A 21,918-nucleotide genomic window follows, 5' to 3' on the forward strand; every position below is an offset into this window, starting at 1 on the left:
AGGCAACTTCCCTGGAGAAAAAGAATAGGTGACGTTTCGGGTCTCCTAAAGGGCCTGTCCCACTTTCACGACCTAATTCGCGACCTCTGCCGAGTTTTCCCTTGACTCATACTCGTAGCATGGTCGTCACAAGGTCATAGGAGGTCGTAGGTAGGTTGTGATGCTAGTCGTAGGTACTTGTGCATCAAATAAGTCGGGGCATTTTTTTCAACATGATGAAAAATGTCCACGAGTAAAAAAAGTCATGAATTAGGTCGTGAAAGTGGGCAGGCCCTTTAGTACCGTCAATATATTTCTCGTTCCCATTTCCCCTGACTCAGTCTGAAGAAGGGTCTCGACACGAAACGTTACCTATTCCGTTTCTCCAGTAACCTGCTGAGTTACTCCAGCCTTTTGTGTCTATCTTTGCTTTAACCAAATGTGCATGCCTTTATAAGTGGATCAATCATAGGTGTTGTGCTCTTCTTATCCCATGAGTGGACTTCTTTGTCAATTGTGTTTTCTTTGGACTAGACCCACATCCTGAAGATAAGATTGGCATAAGGTTTCAGTTGCAGGGATTGTTCCCTCCGTGTGGAACTAGCCCATGTTGTTGTCCCCTGACACAACCACACCCTCCCCCTCTCTATCCCAATCGACAGGATGGCCTGAATAATCTGGAGGCCCAGTTGGTCTCACCTTGAATGAGATTAGTTATTGAATGACTCATAGTGGAAGGCGAGAGGGCAGATCATAAGATCAGTCATAAGTGATAGGGGTAGAATTAGGCCATTCAGCCCATCAAGTCTACTCTGCCATTCAATCATGGCTGATCTATTCAATCATGTCTGCCTTAAAAATATGTACTGACTTGGCCTCCACAGCCTCTGTGGCAATGAATTCCATGGATTCACCACCCTTCTTTCAAAAAAAAATGTTTTTGTTAGAAGCAAACACATATTATAAACATTTCATGTATATCAGTCGTACATTATTAATATTATCAATTGTGGATTGGTTCTGCTTCTAGTTTTGTTTTAAGATAGGAAGTAAGAGAGAAAGAGGCAAAAAACCCCACAAATGTCAAGATAAAAAAAAGAATGGAATGATTTACTAATAATACATATTTGGAGAGGTTTGTGGATTATAAAGTATAACTTTTCATCTAATCCTGAGTTCCAGCTCCAGTCAGGTTCCCAAGCTGAACCGATCTACCCCTTCAAATTGTCAATGAATGGAGACCATATTCTAACAACATTTTAGTATTAATTTTTTCCCAGTTATTATACTGTAGTCACCACCCTTCTAACTAAATACTTTTCTCCTCATCTCCTTCCTACAAGAATGTCCTTTAATCCTGAGGTTATGGCCTGATGAGAGATAGGATGAGTCAAAGATGTGGTTTGTTTTGGAGGTCTTGGTTGTTCTTTGGGTGATGAGGCGTTTGATGGCACTTTGTTTGAGATGCCACTGCTGATCTGGAGTCAGGCAACCAAACGAGTTGCATAGCAACTTCGGAAATGTCAAGAGGAATGAATGGCGGAGCAAAGAGTGAGCTGGCAAATGTGGAAGTAAGACAGCCCTTAGTCAGCCGGTCAGGCAGCATCTGTGGAGAAAAGGAATAGGCAATGTTTTGGGTCGGGATTCGTCTTCAGTGAGAATCAGGGGGAGGGAAACTTGAGGTATGAAAACTTGGGGTATGAAAACTAGAGGGTATGAAATTAGAGGATATGAAACTAGTGGTCACTAGACCAAGCGCGGACCCGTTGGGTCCCGTTTCCCCAATGCAACATTCCACCAAACTGCGCATGCGCGGCTGACGGACCCGCACTGTGCCGGTGGGACTGCCGCGTTCAAAGATGTGCCATTGACGGCAGAAATTAAGTTAAAGTTAATAAAGTGAATAGAGGACCCGTGGAGACATTTGTAAAATAGACTAAAACGTACTCATGGAGCCGTTGTGTCCCCGTTGTGAGGCCAGGCAAGTACACGCCGGAAACACAAATGGGGATGTGAAATGGCGGAGTTCCGGGAGCAAACAAACAAACAAATATATATACAAACGAACAAACAAGAGGAGAGTTTCAGTATATAGAAGAAGATAGATACATAGATAGATGTAAACTAGAGGTATCACATGAGGTGGAGTTTGGTTCATCATATTTTTGTGACTGATGCTGAAACCCCATATCCTTGGCCTTTTTATATTCCTTTGTTTAAAATTAGTATTCAGTATTATTGTAAATCATAATACATTCAACACCCCATACTGTGACCTGGACAGGTACATGGTTAGGAAAGGTTTAGAGGGATGGGGGCCAAACGCGGACAGGTAGGCCTAGTGCAGGCGGGGCACCTTGGTCGGCATGGGCAGGTTGGGCCGAAGGGCCTGTTTCCATGCTAAATGACACCACTTTATACATTCTCCTCTCACGAACAAAGGCTTGAGATTTCTTTAACATTTTTTCTTTCAGATCTCATCAATTGTCAACCTGGTTTCTGGCAAAGGACAAACAGCTAACGGAGATCAAATGTGGAACCACCGATCCTAAAATGTACTGCGATTTGAAAACTACATTGGAGGTTTGTTGACCGTATAACTACATTCAATAGAATGAAGACTCATAAAATACTAAACAGGAGCAGTATCATAGTCAGTTTAGGTATAAGAGTATGATGGGATCAGTCAGAGATGAGGAGACAGACAGGGCAGTATAGACTGGGAAAATCAGTCTGGATAATGGCATTAGGTCTTCTTCTTGTGTAAGGCGTGCACAGCTTAAAGTTGTAGGACAACTTGTTCTATTTGATCTTATTTGATTGTGCACACCAGGTTGATTGCATTTGTCGAAACACGAGAAGGATGCAATCTCCCACCCCATGGCATTAGGTGTCTTATGGTGATGATGGTTCAGGAGTAACCATGGGTGGTGCAGCAGTAGAGTTGCTGCCTTACAGTGCCAGAGACATGGGTTCGATCACGACTCTGTGTGCTATCTGTACGGAGTTTGTACATTTCCACACTGTATCACTGGCTGACTCTATAACATATGCCAGTCCCGCTGAGATACTCCAGCTTTTTGTGTCTATCTTTGGCTGAAAACAGCTTTCCTTGTCTATGTAGGATGATTTGGATGTATCTCGGCTATCAATCTTTGTGGATAGAGTAGATGTGGAAAGGATATTTCCAGTAATGGGAGAGTCCTGGGTCAGAGGGCACAGCCTCATTGGAAAAAAAAGATGCACCTTCAAAATGGAGATGAGGAGGAATTTCTTTAGCCAGAGGGTGGTGAATCTATGGACTTCATTGCCGCAGGCGGCTGTGGAGGGCAAGACATTGTGTATTTTCAAGGCAGAGATTGATAGGTTCTTGATTAGGAAGGGTGTCAAAGGGGTTAAGGGGAGAAGGCAGAAGAATGAGGTTGAGAGGGAAAAATAGATCAGCCTTGAGTGTGGAGTGGGGGAAGAAATGGGAGCACCCGGAGAAAACGCACTTGGTCACAGGAAGGACGGACAAACTCCATACAGACAGCATCCGTAGTCAGGATTGAACCCCGGTCTCTGGCGCCATAAGGCAGCAACTCTACCGCTGCGCCACCAGCCACCCTAAAGCAGAAAGAACATGGGGCTCGAGGAAGAAGTCCTGACTGAATAAAGGTACAGAAGCAGGGGGGGACGAGGCTACACAGAGAGTGGAAAGTAAGGATGGAAACAGGAATGTGTATGGATTTTGTTAATATGTACACATTTAGGAAATTAAGGAAGAGGCCAGCAAAGAGGAGCCCAGCCTGGCATGGTTACGATCCAGACTTGCTGCACTGACGGCTGTCTCTTCTGAGAATGAAGCTACAAGAAAGGAAGGTGAACTGTCCAAGTTGTCGGATGCATTCAAGAGGCTCCTGTTGCAGATTGCTGAGGTACGACTGTGGTGACTTGACATAGAGTGATAGAGTCATACATTGTGGAAACATGCCCTTCAGCCTGACTTGCCCACACTGACCAACATGTCCCATCTATACACTTACCACTTACAGATTCAGATTCAATTTTAATTGTCATTGTCAGTGTACAGTACAGAGACAACGAAATGCATTTAGCATCTCCTTTGAAGAGCGACATAGCAAACGATTTTGAATTAAAAAAATAAATAATAAGTGTCCGTGGGGGGGGTGATTGGCAGTGTTTGGCTATTATCCCTCTAAACCTATCCTATCCATGTACCTGTCTAAATGTTTCTTAAACGCTGCGATAGTACCTACCTCCTCCGACAACTCGTTCCATACACTTATCACCCTTTGTGTAAAACAGTTGCCCCTCAGGTTCCTAGTAAATCCTTCCTCCCTCACGTTAAACCAATGTCCTTTGCTTTTCGTTTTCCTACACTGGGAAAGAGACTCTGCCGTTTACCTGATTTATTCCTCTCATGGTTTTGTACACCTCTATAAGATCACCCCTCATCCTCCTGCACCAAGGAATAGAGACCTAGCCTGCTTAACCTCTCCCCATAGTTCACATCCTCTAGTCCTGGCAACATCCTCGTAAATCTTTTCTGAACCTTTTCAATCTTGACAATGTCTTTCCTATAAGGTGGTGCCCAGAACTGAACACAATATTCTAAATGCGGTCTCACTAACGACTGCATTATACGACAGCAACTCTACCGCTGCGCCACCGTGCCGCCCTTCTTAATCTGTGGTTAGAACAGACTGTTAGGTGGCAGCAGAGGAAATGTCTACTTTGAATATCCTAAATGTACCAGATGCCTTAAGGGCCTGTCCCACGAGCATGCGATTGCATGCGGTAAGCGCGACCAAACCGGAAGCGGGGGCAGCGCGGGGGCCGCACGGAGGTCGAGTGATCCCGTACGAGTTGACGGGAAGTTTGAGCGAAGTCCGCGGGAAGTTCGCCGTTGCCGCGCGGAGTTTTTGAACAATGTCAGTTTTTCGGAGCCCTGCGCAATGTCGGGACCAGCTCCGCACAACTCCATACGGCTCCGGCGATCGAAGTGGGACCAGCCCCGCGAGGCCGTACGGCTCAAGCGACCACGTTAGGTCGCGCATGATGCATGCAGTTGCATGCTAGTGGGACAGGTCCTTTAAAATGTGAAATAGAATTTCCACGAAAGGATTATAGAATAATTCTGTGGGAAACTATGCTGAGATGACTTTTGCACAATGTTTGCAATATTCACTTTAAGGAACCATTCCTAAATGCAAGAATGTTATCTTGGGTTGAGTCATTTACACAAAATAAATATTTTGCAGACTGATTTTAATGATGGGGTGTGTTGCAGACATGAACAAGCTAAGAAGGAAATCCTTTGCTGATCTATATCAGATAACACTGACTGTTAAAGCTAACCGATCAGGCCTGAATCCTGACTGACTTGCCAATCACTCCTAAAACGTTCTGACTGTACTAAAGACATGGGGTAAACCAAGAAGCACATTTAACGATGGTTAACAACGCAAAAAACAACTGAAGAAGGGTCTCAACCCGAAATGTCACCCATTCCTTCTCTCCACAGATGCTGAGTTACTCCCGCATTTTGTGTCTATCTCCAAAAAACCACTACTGTAGTTTGTTTGATCTACTATTTAGCTTTAGCTAATTGCAATTTGCTGAAACAGTAGAAACAAGGAACTGCAGATGCTTCAGCCCAACTTGCCCACACTGACCAACATGTCCCATCTACATGTCCCACCTGCCTGCGTTTGGCCCATATCCCTCCAAACATGTCCTATCCATGCGCCTGTCTGAATGTTTCTTAAATGTTGTGAAAGCATCCATACACAGTAGGTTATGTATTGTCTATCCGCGGGCTGGATAGCATGCAACAAAGGCTTTTCATTGTACCTTGGTACACGCGACAATAAACAAAACAGAACTGAGTACCTGCCTAAGGTTGCACTCAGGGCTTTGGGCTTTGTTTTTGTACCTGTCCAAATCCCTGCTGCGAAGGACAGACCTTCTAAGTGAAGATGCCTGTTTGTTGATGCGATGATTGTGTGTCTGAAAAAGATTCCATTGTCATGGCAGCAGATTCAAGTAACGGCCTTTGGTTTTTATTTGGGACACCTCTTGCATCTCACCTGTTGTTTCTCTGCAGTCTGATAAAATGCTGTCTGCTGTGGATGAATGCATCCAGCACAAAGACGGTGTGACGAGTGCCTTGGGGGAGCTTGCCGACTCGCAGACGCAGCTGCGGACTGAGGAGGAGACGGTGTTAAACTCAGAGAGTCTGGAGGAAGCTCAGCGCTGCCACCTCCACCATCAGGTACTGATCCCTCCCAGTGAAAGACACTAGCTTCTTGGCTCAGCATCCACACAAGGGTACAAGCAATTCATAGTTTAGAATCGCAGTGCTATGCAGCCGCGCATTTGGTAGAGCTGATGCATTGCAGCGCCAGAGAAACGGGTTCGATCCCGACCTCGGGCGCTGTCTGTGCGGAGTTTGCACCTTCTCCCAGTGACTGTGTGGGTTTCCTCCAGTATCATCCCACATCCCAAAGACGTGTGGGTTTGTAGGTTAATTGGCCACTGTAAACTGCCCCTCATGAGAAAGGACTGGATGAAAAAGTGGGATAACACAGTGAATGAATGAATGAATGTATGTATGAATGATTGAATGTATGAATGAATGAATGAATGAATGTATACAGTCGCCACATATAGGGCGCGACAAAGTTACAAAGTATTCCTTTTAGTCTCCAATGGTCCCCGTTTGTTCCCGGTGTCCACCCCCCGATGCCGGGTCCCTTATTATTCTCATCGGCACTTTGCTAATGGCCCTAGTTACATCCAAATCGCCAATGCTACTTGTTCATTGACCTCCCTTCCATCGAGGGGATCTATCGCAGTCGCTGCCTCAAAAAGGCCGGCAGTATCATCAAGGACCCACACCATCCTGGCCACACACTCATCTTCCTGCTCCCTAAGTACTCCCCACTCATCAGGCGGGTTAAACCAACTGTAAGGACAGTTAAAGTCTGGTCAGAGGAAGCGGACTTCACACTTCAGCAGTGTTTTGGAAACACTGACTGGAAGGCGTTTGCAGCCCAGGCCACCCTTGACTCTCACACGGACATTGATTCCTATACATCCTCTGTTCTGGACTTTATAAACTCCACCATCAATAGTGTCACCTCCCTCAAACAGGTGACCATATACCCGAATCAGAAGCCATGGATGAACAGCGAGGTCAGGCTACTGCTGAAAGCACGGGACACCGCTTTCAGGTCAGGCGATGCTCGAGCCTACAGTTCATCCAGGGCTAACCTGAAGAGGGGCATCAGGAAGGCCAAGCACTGCCATAAGCTCAGGATTGAGGAGCACTTCAACAACAACTCCGACCCCCGACGCATGTGGCAAGGCATCCAGGCCATCACGGACTACAGACCCTCCAACATCACCCCCACATCCAGCGACGCCCGCCTCCTTCCTTGAGGAGCTTAATCACTTCTATGGCCGCTTCGACAGGGACAATCTAGAGACAGCCATCAAGGCTGTGCTACCTGCCGATCACCAACCCCTCACACTCACCCCCTACGACGTGTACGTGGCACTGAGTAGGACTAATGCACGTAAGGCTGCTGGCCCTGACGGCATCCCCGGGCGCGTGCTCAGTGCCTGTGCTGCGCAGCTGACAGACGTCTGGACTGACATCTTCAACCTGTCACTTGCCCAAGCAGTTGTCCCCACTTGCCTTAAAGCCACCTCCATCGTGCCAGTGCCAAAACACTCCACTGCGGCAAGCCTCAACGACTTCCGCCCAGTTGCACTTACCCCCATCATCACCAAGTGCTTCGAGAGGCTGGTCCTGGCACACCTCAAAAGCTGCCTACCCCCCACACTGGATCCCTATCAGGTTGCCTACCGCAAGAACAGGAGTACGGAGGATGCCATCTCAACGGCACTTCACTCCGCCCTCTCCCACCTTGACAACAGAGACACTTATGTAAGAATGCTGTTCATCGATTACAGCTCAGCATTCAACACCATTATTCCATCCAAAACTGATCACCAAACTCGGTAACCTGGGCATCGACCCCTCCCTCTGCAACTGGATACTGTGGACTTTCTAACCAACAGACCCCAGTCTGTGAGGTTAGACAAGCACACCTCTTCAACCCTCACCCTGAACACCGGCGTTCCTCAGGGCTGTGTGCTGAGCCCCCTCCTCTACTCCCTCTTCACCTATGACTGCACACCTGTACATGGTACTAACACCATCATCAAGTATGCAGATGATACAACGGTGATTGGCCTCATCAGCAACAACGATGAGCTGGCCTACAGGGAGGAGGTCCAGCACTTAGCAGCATGGTGCGCTGACAACAACCTGGCCCTTAACTCCAAGAAGACCAAGGAGCTCATTGTAGACTTCAGGAAGTCCAGAGGTGGCACGCACACCCCCATCCACATTAACGGGACGGAGGTGGAACGTGTTTCTAGCTTCAGGTTCCTGGGAGTCAACATCTCCGATGACCTCTCTTGGACCCACAATACCTCTACTCTGATCAAGAAGGCTCATCAGCGTCTCTTCTTCCTGAGGAGACTGAAGAAGGTCCATCTGTCTCCTCAGATCCTGGTGAACTTATACCGCTGCACCATCGAGAGCATCCTTACCAACTGCATCACAGTATGGTATGGCAACTGCTCTGTCTCTGACCGGAAGGCACTGCAGAGGGTGGTGAAAATTGCCCAACGCATCACCGGTTCCACGCTCCCCTCCATTGAGTCTGTCCAAAGCAAGCGCTGTCTGCGGAGGGCGCTCAGCATCGCCAAGGACTGCTCTCACCCCAACCATGGACTGTTTACCCTCCTACCATCCGGGAGGCGCTACAGGTCTCTCCGTTGCCGAACCAGCAGGTCGAGGAACAGCTTCTTTCCGGCGGCTGTCACTCTACTAAACAACGTACCTCGGTGACTGCCAATCACCCCCCCCCCGGACACTTATTATTTATTTTTTATTCAAATCGTTTGCTATGTCGCTCTTCAAGGGAGATGCTAAATGCATTTCGTTTGTCTCTGTACTGTACACTGACAATGACAATTAAAATTGAATCTGAATCTGAATCTTCAGGTAGAAGGTACAGGAGCCTGAAGACTGCAACAACCAGGTTCAGGAATAGTTGCTTCCCCACAGCCATCAGGCTATTAAACTTGGCTCAGACAAAACTCTGAACATTAATAACCCATTATCTGTTATTTGCACTTTATCAATTTATTTATTCATGTGTGTATATATTTATATAATGGGATATGGACACACTGATCTGTTCTGTGGTCATGCCTACTATGTTCTGTTGTGCTGAAGCAAAGCAAGAATTTCATTGTCCTATCAGGGACACATGACAATAAACTCACTTGAATCTTGAATCTTGAATCTTCATTGATGTTTCTGCAATCTAAGTGACGTTGTTTTGACTCCATGCTCGTGCAGCAACAAGTGAAGCAGTGGACGGTGAAGAGATTTGATGTGCAGCAGCAGTTTGCTCGTGGCAGAGAGTTGCATGGAGTAGCTGACCTGACCGAGTCCAGCCTGCAGGAACTGCAAAGCCAGGAGGCTGCCCTCAATGCAATGGAGGAAGCAGTGGATGAACAGCAGAAGAAAATTGAGGTAAGGTCCAGCCTCAACGCTCGCATTAAGACAAGGTGGTGTGTGGTAGGTAGAGCTTGTTCCCAAGCATCCTGGTCAGTATGGTGATATTAGAGCAGTAGAGTTGCTGCCTTATTAAGCCCCTTGTCCCACTTAGGAGACCTAAACAGCAACGTCTGGTGATCTTGCCCGCCACCCAAAAAAAAATCAAGGTCGAGGTGACCTGCGACCTCCTACCACCTCTCACGCATATGTTGAAAACCTTCTTCGATTATGAAGAAAACCGGCTTCGACAAGACCTGCGACTAAAACATTATCGATTTTTAAAATGGCAACCTATTTTTAGTCGAGGCCAGTATTAAACATGATGAAAAAATAGCAGCAACCTAGATGAAGCCTCGACCACGCGGAAACCACTTTAGACCATTAGGGAGAGTGACCAAAACCTCCAGTGACCTCATGGAAACCATGGCTGGTGGGCAAGGTCACCAGAGGTTGCTGTTTAGGTCTCCTAAGTGAGACAGGGGCTTTACAGTGCCAGAGACCTGGGTTCAATCCTCACTACGGGTGCTGTCTGTACGGAGTTTGTGTGTTCTCCCTGTGACGGCGTGGATTTTCACAGGCGGCTCCGGTTTCCTCCCGCATTCTGAATGCGTGCAGGTTTGTAGGTTAATCGGCCTCTGTAAATTGTCCCCGAATGTGCAGGGAGTGGATGACAAAGTGGAATAACAAAGAACTATTGTGAAGGAGTGATCGGTGGTTACCATGGACTGGGTGGGCCGAAGGGCCTGTTTCCATGCTGTATCCTTCAATCAACTAAATAAAATCAAAGCAATCCCTGGTCTTTGCCATCTGGTCCAATTGAAGGTCTAACATTGGTGCCAACCAAACATAGAAACATAGATAACATCGAAAAATAAGTGCAGGAGTAGGCCCTTCGAGTCAGCATCGCCATTCAATATCATCATGGCTGATCATCTAAAATCTGTATCGTGTTCCTGCTTTCTCCCCATTTCCCTTGATTCCTTTAACTCTTCCCCTGAGGTGGGGGAGGGGGGTTGGCAATGGTGATTGAGTTGCATTACTGAGGGTGAGGGGGAGATGGTTAAATTCTGTTTTGTCATCTATAAGTTCAGCTGTGGTAATGTGACGTCCATTGGAAGTCACAATGGGTGGAGCTGACTCGTTTAGTTTATTGTCACGTGTACCGAGGTACAGTGAAAAGCTGTTGTTGCATGCTAACCAGTCAGCAGAAAGACAATACATGATTACAATCGAGCCATCCACAGGTACAGATACATGACAAAGGGAATAACTTTTAGTGCAAGATAAAGTCCGGTTATAAAGTCTGATTAAAGATAGTCTGAGGGTCAGTATCGTTCTCTAGTTGTTGATAGAATGGTTCAGTTGCCTGATAACAACTGGGAAGGAACTCTCCCTGAATTTGGAGGTGTGCATTTTCACAGATGGAAGAGGGGGAGAAGAGGGAGTTACCCGGGTGAGACTCATCCTTGATTATGCTGGTGGCCTTGCCGAGGCAGCGTGAAGTATAGATGGAGGCAAAGGAAGGGAGTTTGGTTTGTGTGATAAGAATGACATTCAGCAGTTCTCCCATCATTACAGTTGTGAATGTCATTAACAATAAAATTAATTATTCATCGTGTTCGGCCTACAAGTTGCCCAGCTTACAAATTCTGATTTGCAAAGAAACAGATACAGCAAGGTTGCAGTATCTCCGGCGAGCTGCAAAGACATTTAATGGAAAGGGGAGGTTGATTTGCGTTTGATCGTCTGGCCTGTGTTGACTCATTGACTTTCCTTGTGATGAAGGAGACACTGATGGAGTGGCAGCGTTTTGAGGAGGAGAAGGGGCAAGTGATGGAATTCCTGGCTCATGCTGCCACAAAGGTGGATTGCAATCACCTGTTCAGCAGCCTGGAGAGCCTCAGCTCGGAGCTGGATCAAATGAAGGTACGTTTGCACAACTGCAGTTGATCCATATATTGAAATAATTCAGCATGTGCAAGAAGGAACAGCAGGTGCTGGTTTACACCGATGATGGACACAAAATGCCGGAGTCGAGCAGCATCTCTGGAGAACAGGAATTGGTGACGGGGAGGGACGGAGAACGAGGGAATGTAAGGGTTACTTGAAATTGGAGTCCCTCCACCACCCTAGTCATGCTACTAGTTTCACTGTCGCCCTGCTTAGTTTCACTGTTCGTATCCACTCTTTATCACCTTCTCCACAGCCAACAATTGACCATTGTGGACTCCATCTTTACTTGGTCATCTGGCTGGCTTTGATTTGCATACCTTTCATTCATGTGTTCTTTCTACAATTTCATACCTCTAGTTTCCCCCTCCCCTGACTCTCAGTCTGAAGAAGGGTCTCGACCCGAAACGTCACCTATTCCTTTTCTCCAGAGATGCTGCCTGACCCGCTGAGTTACTCCATCATTTTGTGTCCATCTTCAGTGTAAACCAGCATCTGCAGTTCCTTCCTACTTGTGCTAACTTAATGAAACTGCTTCAATATATGAATTGAATTAACTTCTAAATAAGTTAGCAGCTGTTCCGGAAAACTGCACGCTTCAGTTTGAAGGGTAAAATTGGACTTTGCGTATGAAAAATAGAAAACTCTAATTATCACGGTGGCGCAGCGGTAGAGTCGCTGCCTGACAGTGCTTACTAGCACCAGAGACCCAGGTTCGATCCCAACTACGGGTGCTGTCTGTACGGAGTTTGTGTGTTCTCCCCGTGACCTGCGTGGGTTTTCTCCGAGATCTTAAGTTTCCTCGCACATTCCAAAGACGTACAGGTTTGTAGGTTATTTGCCTTGGTAAGTGTAAAAATTGTCCCTAGTTTGTGTAGAATAGTGTTAATGTGCGGGGATCGCTGGTCGGCGTGGACCCGGTGGGCCGAAGGGCCCATTGCCGCGCTGTATCTCTATACTAAACTAAACAAAAAAATTCAGACATAATCCCCTGGAACAGCCTCTTAAAAGTATTTCAGGTGGGGATTATAATGATGTTATACTGTTTGACTTTGTGTCTTGAAGTTATGCCCCTGTCCCATGTAGGGGATGTTTTTAGGCGACTACAGGCGACTAGACTGTCGCCACATGTCACCCCTACTCACGACCATACAGGGGTGTCGGCTGTACAGTCGTGAGTCGTCTCCTCAGTCGCCCAAAGAATTGTAGCGCTTTTCTGGTCATTGCTGGATTTTGAAATGTTCAATTCTTTTCGTCGACAGACGGCGATAGTTGGCTTGGGAATGTTTTTATGTTTCAATTTCTTTGGTATTCTTTTTTAATGTGCTGCAATGGCAATCCACATTTCACTACACCAATTGGTGTATGTGACAAATAAAGAACCTTTGAACCTTTAACTTCCCCTGACGTAGGTGATCTTAGGTTGCGGCAGGTGACCTAGGTTGTCGCCGGTGCTGACTCCGTGTTTTTTTGTTGTTGTTAAAGTAATGATTCTATTTCAAATTTTATGTCAGGGGGGGGGGTCCAGTCGCTGGTTTGTCAGCGACCTGCTACGACTATGACAGTCGCCTAAAAATAGCCCAAGTGTTACAGGCCCTTATGTGGGACAGGCCCATTATGATGTTGCTGTTGCTCTACTGCCTGGAGGCATGTCACGCGTTTCCCATTGCAGAGTGCTTGCTAGTTACTGACTGGTTTTGTGTGTATGCGTGTGGCAGGTACTCTGCAAGGACGGTGAAATGAAGGCAATTCAGGCTGAGCGCCTATTACACAAATCTGAAGACATAAAGCTTGGTCCAAGGAGTAAGAGCACCCTGAAACAACAAAGCAGAGAGATGAGAGAGAAAGCTGATGATGTACAGGAGACGCTGAGGAAACAGTAAGTCATCATGTTTTTTTCATGTTAATTCTAGCTAGAAGAATGCTTATTCAAAGCTTATTCCTGACAGGAACAGCTGGTCTTGCATTCCTGCTCTGTTTCCATTGCTCTTTATTTCCCTTATTGTTTTAATCACCTGCACGGTGCCCAGAGCAGGAGAATCGAGAACCAAAGGACATGGGTTTCCGGCGAAGGGGGAAAGATTTAACAGGAACCTGTGGGGTGACATTTCACACAAAGGGTGGTGGGTGTGTGGAACGAGCTGCTGGAGGAGGTAGTTGAAGCAGGTACTATTGCATTGTTTAAGAAACATTTAGACAGGTGTATGAGTAGGATAGGTTGAGCGGAGATATGGGCCAAACGCAGGTAGGTGGGACTAGTGTAGATGGAGCAATGTATGATTATATTAACATGAAATCTCAAGTCAAGTCAAGTTTATTCGTCACATACACATACGAGATGTGCAGTGAAATGAAAAGTGGCAATGCTCGCGGACTTTTGTGCAAAAAGACAAACAAACGAACAAACTATAAACATAATCACATATTCTCAAATGCTCAAATGTAACAGAACGGAATGACCCAGCATGGACCGATGAACTCACCGAGTCCATGCCAATCATCGATTACGCATTCACACCAGTTCTGTGTTATCGCACTTTTTGCATTGTCCCCCTAGGGGCAATGTACAGAGGCTGATTACCGCGCAAACCTACACATCTTTGCAATGTGGGGGGAAATCCGAGCACCCAGAGACCGCCCACGTGGTCACAGGGCTAATGTGTAAGCTACACGCAGATGGCACCCGTAGTCATGATTGAACCCGGGTCTCTGGTGCTGTGAGGCAGCAACTCCACCATCTGCACCAGTGTTCTGCCCACTGGGTTTCAGTCACTAACTCTAACAGTGCAACGCACAGCCTCACGGCTCTCTGTGTATTCAAATGCATCGGCCATAAATCCTCTGTTCATAATGTAAGCAACCTGTAGTTGTTGAAGCACCTCATATTTTGCTTGTGCAGCTTACAACCCAGCGGTATGAACCTTGATTTCCCTCATTTCAAGTAACCCCTGCATTCCTCTCTCCCCCATTCCCTCACCTTGGTCGTCTTACTAGCTCCACTATTCGCATCCTTGTATCCCTTCGTTATCACCACTTCCGCTCCGGTTTTCTCCCACATCCCAAAGATGTGCAGGTTTGTCAGTAAATCGGCCCCTGTAAATTATCCCTGGCGTGTCGGCTGTAGGTGTGAAAGTGGAATAACATAGAACTAGTGTGAGCAGATGATTGATGGTCAGTGTGATCTCGGTGGGACCAAGGTCCTGTTTCCATGCAGTATCTTTCAATTAATCAACAAACTTACCCATGAGGATGATGTATAATCTCAGACCATTTGATGATCCACATTTTTGGAACTGATAATTTTTGGTAGGGACCAATCATTTTATCACTAGGGTGGAAACCTGCAAGTTTATCCCAGTGTCCATTAGATGTCGTCCATCATTCGAATGGCAGTCCATGATATTGTTGCCTCTCACTCCTCTCTCTCGACCTCAGTGTTCCTCTCACACTTTCTTGCCTTCTCAATCTTGCTGTCGCTGAATCATTTGAGCGCAGTTGCTCTTATTCTTCTAGCGTATGGCGTGCACAGCCTAAAGTTGTAGGACAACTTGGTCTATTTGATCTTATTTGATTGTGCACGGCAGTTTGATGCATTCGTCGAAACAGGGCGGACCTCGTGAAGGTTGCAATCTTCCACCCCCGCAGTTGCTCTCATTGTCAAACATGCAGACATGTGCATGCACAGACACACACATGCATGCATACACACACACATACACTCGCATTTATACATACATACATACATACATACATACATACATACATACATACATACATACATACATACATACATACATACATACATACATACATACATACATACATACATACATACATACATAGCCACCTGCCTTGTAGACTCTCAAGCATTTCAGTGTCACAATTTATTCCTTCCAGTGGACCTTAACAACAGCACCTTACATTTATGTAGCATCTAAGTGCTATAATTCTCACTCTTGCTCTCTCTCACACAGCGAAACGCTTACAAAGACACATCGAGCGTGGAAACAGGCCTCTTTGACCCAACTTGCCCACACCGACCAAAATGTCCCATCTACACTAGTCCCAACTGCCTGAGTTTGACCATATCTTTCTAAACCTGTCCTATCCTTATTCAAGGATTTGGAATGAAAGGAAAGAAATGATTTAAGGAAGTTGGATGGTTTGGGAGGAAACTCTTAAACATGAGACCCATGCAACTGGACATGCAGCCACAAATGTATAGAGGTGGAGGCAGGAAGTGACTGAGAGGGTGGTAAGGCTGAAGGAGGCTGGATAAATGATCCAACCCTTTTTCCCCGCTGAGTTACTCCAGCACTTTGTGTCTATCTTCGATATACACCAGCATCTGCAGTTCCTTTCTACGCACTACAGTTGTTGAAAGTTGATTTCAGTGTTTACATTCTTTAAGAATTAGTTAAGAATAAGTTATCATGATCATAATGTGCCTTAACCTTGGGTCAGGAGCTTGTCCACTATTGTCCACTATCTACCATTTTGCCACAATCCACATCTGCCTATCCTCCACAACAACCCACAACTCCCATTGTAGCCTCTAAGACAGACCATTAGAGCTCATCATATTAATAACCAGTGGTAGAGCTGCTGTCTCACAGCGCCAGAGACCTGCGTTCAATCCTGACTTCGGGTGAGTTTGGTTCTGCAGAGACTGTTCCCTCCGCAACTCCCCGGTCAACTCGTCCCTTCCCACCCCCACCCCCTCCCCGGGTACTTTCCCCAGCAACCGCAGGAAATGCAACACCTGTCCCTTTACCTCCCCCCTCGACTCCATCCAAGGACCCCAACTGTCTTTTCAGGTGAGGCAGAGGTTCCCCTGCACCTCTTCCAACCTCATCTACTGTATCCGCTGTTCCAGGTGTTAACTCTTGTACATCGGCGAGACCAAACGCAGGCTCGGCGATCATTTCGCTGAACACCTCCGCTCAGCACCTCATATTTCGCTTGGGTAGCTTACACCCCAGCGGTATGAACATTGACTTCCATAACTTCAAATAGCCCTTGCTTTCCCTCTCGCTCCATCTCCTCCCCATTTCTATCTCTGTCCCCACCACTCCCCTGTCATCAGCCTGAAGAAGGGTCTTGACCCGAAACGTCGCCCATTCCTTCTCTCTCTCTCTCTGTCTCAAGACTGTCCCGTCCTGCTGCCTGTCCCGCTGAGTTACTCCAGCAATTTGTGTCTGCCCTAAGTTTGGGTTCTGTCTGTGTGGAGTTTGAACGTTCTCCCTGCATAGAGCTGGAAGTGTCTGAGAGGGTTATAAGGCTGAGAGAGATAGGGAGAGGCATGGGTGGGCAAGGACATGAAGCTGGGAATATTAAAATCGGGGTACACGGGGGAAGTTGTTAGTGAACACCATCCCCTCTTCATTGAGATGAAAGATAACCCAGAGGATTTAACTTGGTGCCTCTTGTCAACCTCAATTGGGACTGTTCCTTTCACAATTGTCCCCACCTGCATCTCCTAGTCTTCCCACAATCCTGTTGCAGATTTGGTTAATCTGAGATCAAAGAGAAATCCAGAAGTTGGTTTATATTGGATCATTTACCTTATTTACAGAATGTATCCTGTTGACAGGGTGCTATGTTTAAATGGAGAAGAGCAATGTTTTCGGGTCGAGACCCCTCTTTAGACCGAGAGTCAGGGGAGAGGGAAACTAGAGGTATGAAAAGGTCCAGAACAAATCAGAGCCGGAACCGGCAACTCAGGAAGAGGTGGAGCCCACAATGGTCCATTGTAGGCTATGGAAGAGGTGATAATACGAACAGTGAAACTAGCAGGACATCTAGGGTGGGGGAGGGATGGAGAGAGAGGGAACTTGGAATTAGAGAATCTATATACATACCTTTTCCCTCTAGTTTCTAGTTTCCCTCTCCCCTGACTCTCAGTCTGAAGAAGGGCCTCCACCCGAAACGTCACCTGTTCTTTTCCTCCAAAGATGCTGCCTGACCCGCTGAGTTACTCCAGCATTTTGTGTCAATCTTTGGTGTAAACCAGCATCTGCAGTTCCTTCCAACACATACTATATATCACATTTGTGTTGCACTGCTGCAAGTAAGGACGTCATTGTTCTGTTTCGGGACATATGAGCATAAAACACTCTTAATTTCACGCAATTGTCCTCTTTACTTCAGTGTGAAGCAGTTGGAAGAGACCCAGAGTGTGTGGGAGAAGCTGCTGGCAACGTGTGAGAGTTTGGGGCACTGGATGACAGAGGAACAGAAAGGGCTGAAAGGCGTGGAGGATTTGTCTGTCCCACTGAATGAGAAACTCTCCAAAGTTAAGGTGAGTTACTTAGAAACCTGGAAACATAGAAAATAGGTGCAGAAGGAGGCCATTCGGCCCTTCGAGCCAGCACCGCCATTCATTGTGATCATGACTGATCGTCCCCTATCAATAACCCGTGCCTGCCTTCTCACCATATCCCCTGACTCCACTAGCCCCTAAATCTCTATCTAACTCTCTCTTAAATCCATCCAGTGATTTGGCCTCCACTGCCTTCTGTGGCAGGAAATTCCATAAATTCACAACTCTCTGGGTTAAAAAGTTTTTTCTCACCTCAGTCTTAAATGACCTCTTATTCTAAGACTGTGGCCCCTGGTTCTGGACTCGCCCAACATTTTTCCTGCATCTAGCTTGTCCAGTCCTTTTATAATTGTATATGTTTCTATAAGATCACCCCTCATCCTTCTAAACTCCAGTGAATATAAGCCTAGTCTTTTCAATCTTTCCTCATATGACAGTCCCGCCATCCCAGGGATCAATCTCGTGAACCTACGCTGCACAAGGATGACCTTCCTCAAATTAGGAGACCAAAACTGTACACAATACTCCAAATGTGGTCTCACCAGAGCACAATACATCTGCAGAAGAGCCTCTTTACTCCTATACTGAAACCCTCTTGTTATGAAGGCCAACATTCCATTAGCTTTCTTCACTGCCTGCTGTACCCGCACGCCAACTTTCAGTGACCGGTGTACAAGGACGCCCAGGTCTCACTGTACCTCAGGTCTCGCTGTACCTCCCCTTTACCTAACCTAACCCCATTGAGATAATAATCTGCCCACTTGTTTTTGCCGCCAAAGTGGATAACCTCATATTTATCTATATTATACTGCATCTGCCACGCATCTGCCCACTCATTCAACCTGTCCAGGTCACCCTGCAACCTCCTAACATCCTCTTCACAGTTCACACTGCCACCCAGCTTTGTGTCATCCGCAAACTTGCTAGTGTTGCTCCTAATTCCCTCTTCCAAATTATTAATATATATGGTAAATAGTTGTGGCCCCAACACCGAGCCTTGCGGCACTCCACTCGTCACTTCCTGCCATTCTGAAATGGACCCGTTCACTCCTAATCTTTGCCTTCATGCAATGTTTATTTTTAAACTTCGAAATCTGTCTTCAACAGTGATTCTTCATAAGATCTAGGAGCAGAATTGGGGCCATTCGGCCCATCAGGTCTATTCCGCCATTCAATCATGGCTGATCTATCTATTCCTGAATCCCATTCTCCTGCCTTCTCCCCATAACGCCTGTCACCCGTACTAATCAAGAATCTGTCAATCTCTGCCTTAAAAATATCCACGGATTCACCACCCTCTGACGAAAGAAATTCTTCCTCATCTCCTTTTCAAAGATGTGTCCTTTTATTCTGAGGCTGTGTCCTCTGGTCCTAGACTCTCCCACTAGTGGAAACATCCACTCCACGTCGACAGGGAAAAAGCTGAAACATAAAGCAACCAATCACTCTGTGTTTTTTGACCTGCAGCATATTCTTCAAGCAGTTCTTGGTAAGTCAAAAGAACTTAAGAGCTTGGACGAAGAGTACCAGAAGCTGGGCCAGTTTATCACCTCTGGCGAGGTTGCCCGGGTGAAGGCTCGGTCGACCCAACTGACCAGGCAGTGGGAGGACCTCCATCAGCAAAGCCTTGAGGTGGACGGTAAACTGGAGAACCAAGTCTCCCTGCAGCAGAAGTATGAAGTGGACTTCAAACAGGTACCTACACCATCAGGGAATTGTTAAAGTTAACGTGTGTGCAAGATAACTGTGAAAGAACAGATTGACGTTGCCGTATTGGGCCAAAGGGCCTGTTCCTGTGCTGTATGACTCTGCGACTGATGAGAATATAAAGTGGTGTAATATTGGTGCTCTTAACACTTCTTGATTGCTACTTCTTCAAAAACCAATTAACATAGAACAATGGATTGTTTCGGGCAGCACAGTGGCTCAGCAATCGAGCTATTGGCCTACAACGCCAGTGACTTGGGTCCGATCCTGATCTCGGATGCTGTCTGTACGGAGCTTGGGTTTTATCCGAGTGCTTCGATTTCTCCTCCCCCTCCCCCCCTCGCACTCCAAAGACGTACTAGTAGGTTAATTGGCTTTGGTAAAACATTGTAAAAATGTACCTTAGTATGCAAGATTGGGTTAGTGTACGAGATGATCACTGGTTGGCACGGACTTGGTGGGCCGAAGGGCCAGTTTCCATGCTGTGCAACTCTGTGACTAACCAGTGGATAAAGTGACATAATATTGGTGCCCTTAGCTTCTTTTGACACTATTTTAAAAAAAAACTGATCAGGAACACAATGGTTAATTGTATTGTATTGTATTGTATTCAAATTTATTTTCGTTGTCTCAATTTGAGACAACAAAATGAATTTCCCTTACAGGCAGTATCATAAAAAAAATAAAAAAATTGAGAACAATGAATCATTTAGGGTGGCACGGTGGGGCAGGGGTAGTGCTGCTGACTGACTAACAGCGCCAGAGACCCGGGTTTGATCCTGACCTTGGATTGTGTTTGTACAGAGTTTGTACATTCTCCCTGTGACCGTGTGGGTTTACCCCCGGGTATTCTGGTTTCCTACCACATTCCAAAGACGTGTGGATTTGAGGGTTAAATGGTCTCTGTAAATTGCCTGTGCGGTGCGGGTAGGATGTGAATGTGGATTAACATGGGACTATAGTGCGGGTGATCAGTGATCCGTGGGCCGAAGGGCCTGTTTCTACGCTATATCTCGAAACGAAACCATTGATCACTAAATCTTCTTTGGATTGTCACGATGATGAACTGATTGCAGGTTCCTCATCTGTAGGTTTCCCAATACATAGGAAGGCAGAGACTGCGAACTGTCCCCTTAATGTCTTATTATATTCAATCTTGTTTTATTTTCTCTTTAAAACTGACCATGTTTTTTTAATTATATCTCTGCAGGTCCAGCAGACACTGATGGACATGGAGTCTACAATGAAAGGCAAGACCAATAAGTGTTCCTCGGCATCTGAGGCTAAGCAGCTATTGCAGACACACCTGGTACGCACCTACTTTTTGCATGGTTCGGTGGTAAGACTTACAGTGAGTCGGGATTATGTTGTTGCAAGGGAGAGGTCCTGCAATGTACAAATGAGGGAGGATGCAGATGTTCAATGAAAGCACTTGGTAAGATTCATTGTAAGTCAAGGGTTTCCTTCCTTGACTTCTGAAATAAATGTCAAACCACACTTCCCCTATCCTTATCACAAATCTCCCATCTCTCTGCTCCTCAGATGTTTAACTTTCGTCTCTTTTTACGGTGAAGGCCAAGAAAAACATGAAACGTCAAATATATTTTAGTTTAGTTTAGAGTGCAGCGTGGAAACAAGCCCTTCGGCTCACCGAGTCCGCGCCGACCAGCGATCCCTATCCCTATCACCCTATCACTATCACCCTATCACTATCCTACGCACTAGGGACAATTTACAATTTTTACTGAAACCAGTTAACTTACAAACCTGCACGTCTTTGGAGTGTGGAAGGAAACTGCTGCTCCCAGTGAAAAACCACGCGACACAGGGAGAGCGTACAAACTCCGTACAGGCAGCAGCCACAGTTAGGATCGAGCCCGGGTCTCTGGCGCTGTAAGGCAGCAACTCTACTGCTGCCCCGACTTAGATTTTCTCACATTTTTCTTTCTTTATTACTAAATATAGTTCCAATATTACTAACTGCATTCTTTTGGTAATATCTTTGGGATGCAGGACCTATATTCAGTAATTCCCTCCTCACCAAATAAAATGGGATTTATAATCTTTCCAGAAGTCAATAGTCTCTTAAGACACTGTCTTTCGATTAGTTTAGTTTGTTGTCACGAGTATCGAGGTACTCTGAAAAGCTTTTTTGTTGCGTGCTGTCCTGTCTATACATCGGGAGTCGGCAACCTTGTTCTGCGTAGGGTCCAGGTCCCATGTCTGTGAGGGGATGGAGGGCCACATCTATCACCATAGTGTGACACTTGGTGTTGTTTTTTGCATTAGTTTTCAAGTGTTTTTCAATTAGTTC

At 46.2% G+C, this 21,918-nt stretch overlaps 1 protein-coding gene across 1 annotated transcript in view; it reads left to right on the forward strand.

The window, feature by feature from the left end:
* Window positions 1–21,918, forward strand: part of syne1b (spectrin repeat containing, nuclear envelope 1b) — a 386,581-nt gene that overhangs the window by 81,029 nt on the left and 283,634 nt on the right. Inside the window, 9 exon segments of the mRNA XM_055638842.1 lie at window positions 2,454–2,562; window positions 3,732–3,896; window positions 6,089–6,256; window positions 9,425–9,601; window positions 11,411–11,551; window positions 13,294–13,454; window positions 17,726–17,876; window positions 19,365–19,592; window positions 20,815–20,913. Of these exon segments, the coding sequence (XP_055494817.1) occupies window positions 2,454–2,562; window positions 3,732–3,896; window positions 6,089–6,256; window positions 9,425–9,601; window positions 11,411–11,551; window positions 13,294–13,454; window positions 17,726–17,876; window positions 19,365–19,592; window positions 20,815–20,913 (1,399 nt within the window).

The sequence above is a fragment of the Leucoraja erinacea genome, chromosome 8 (genome assembly GCF_028641065.1).
Source record: "Leucoraja erinacea ecotype New England chromosome 8, Leri_hhj_1, whole genome shotgun sequence".
NCBI lineage: Eukaryota > Metazoa > Chordata > Chondrichthyes > Rajiformes > Rajidae > Leucoraja > Leucoraja erinaceus.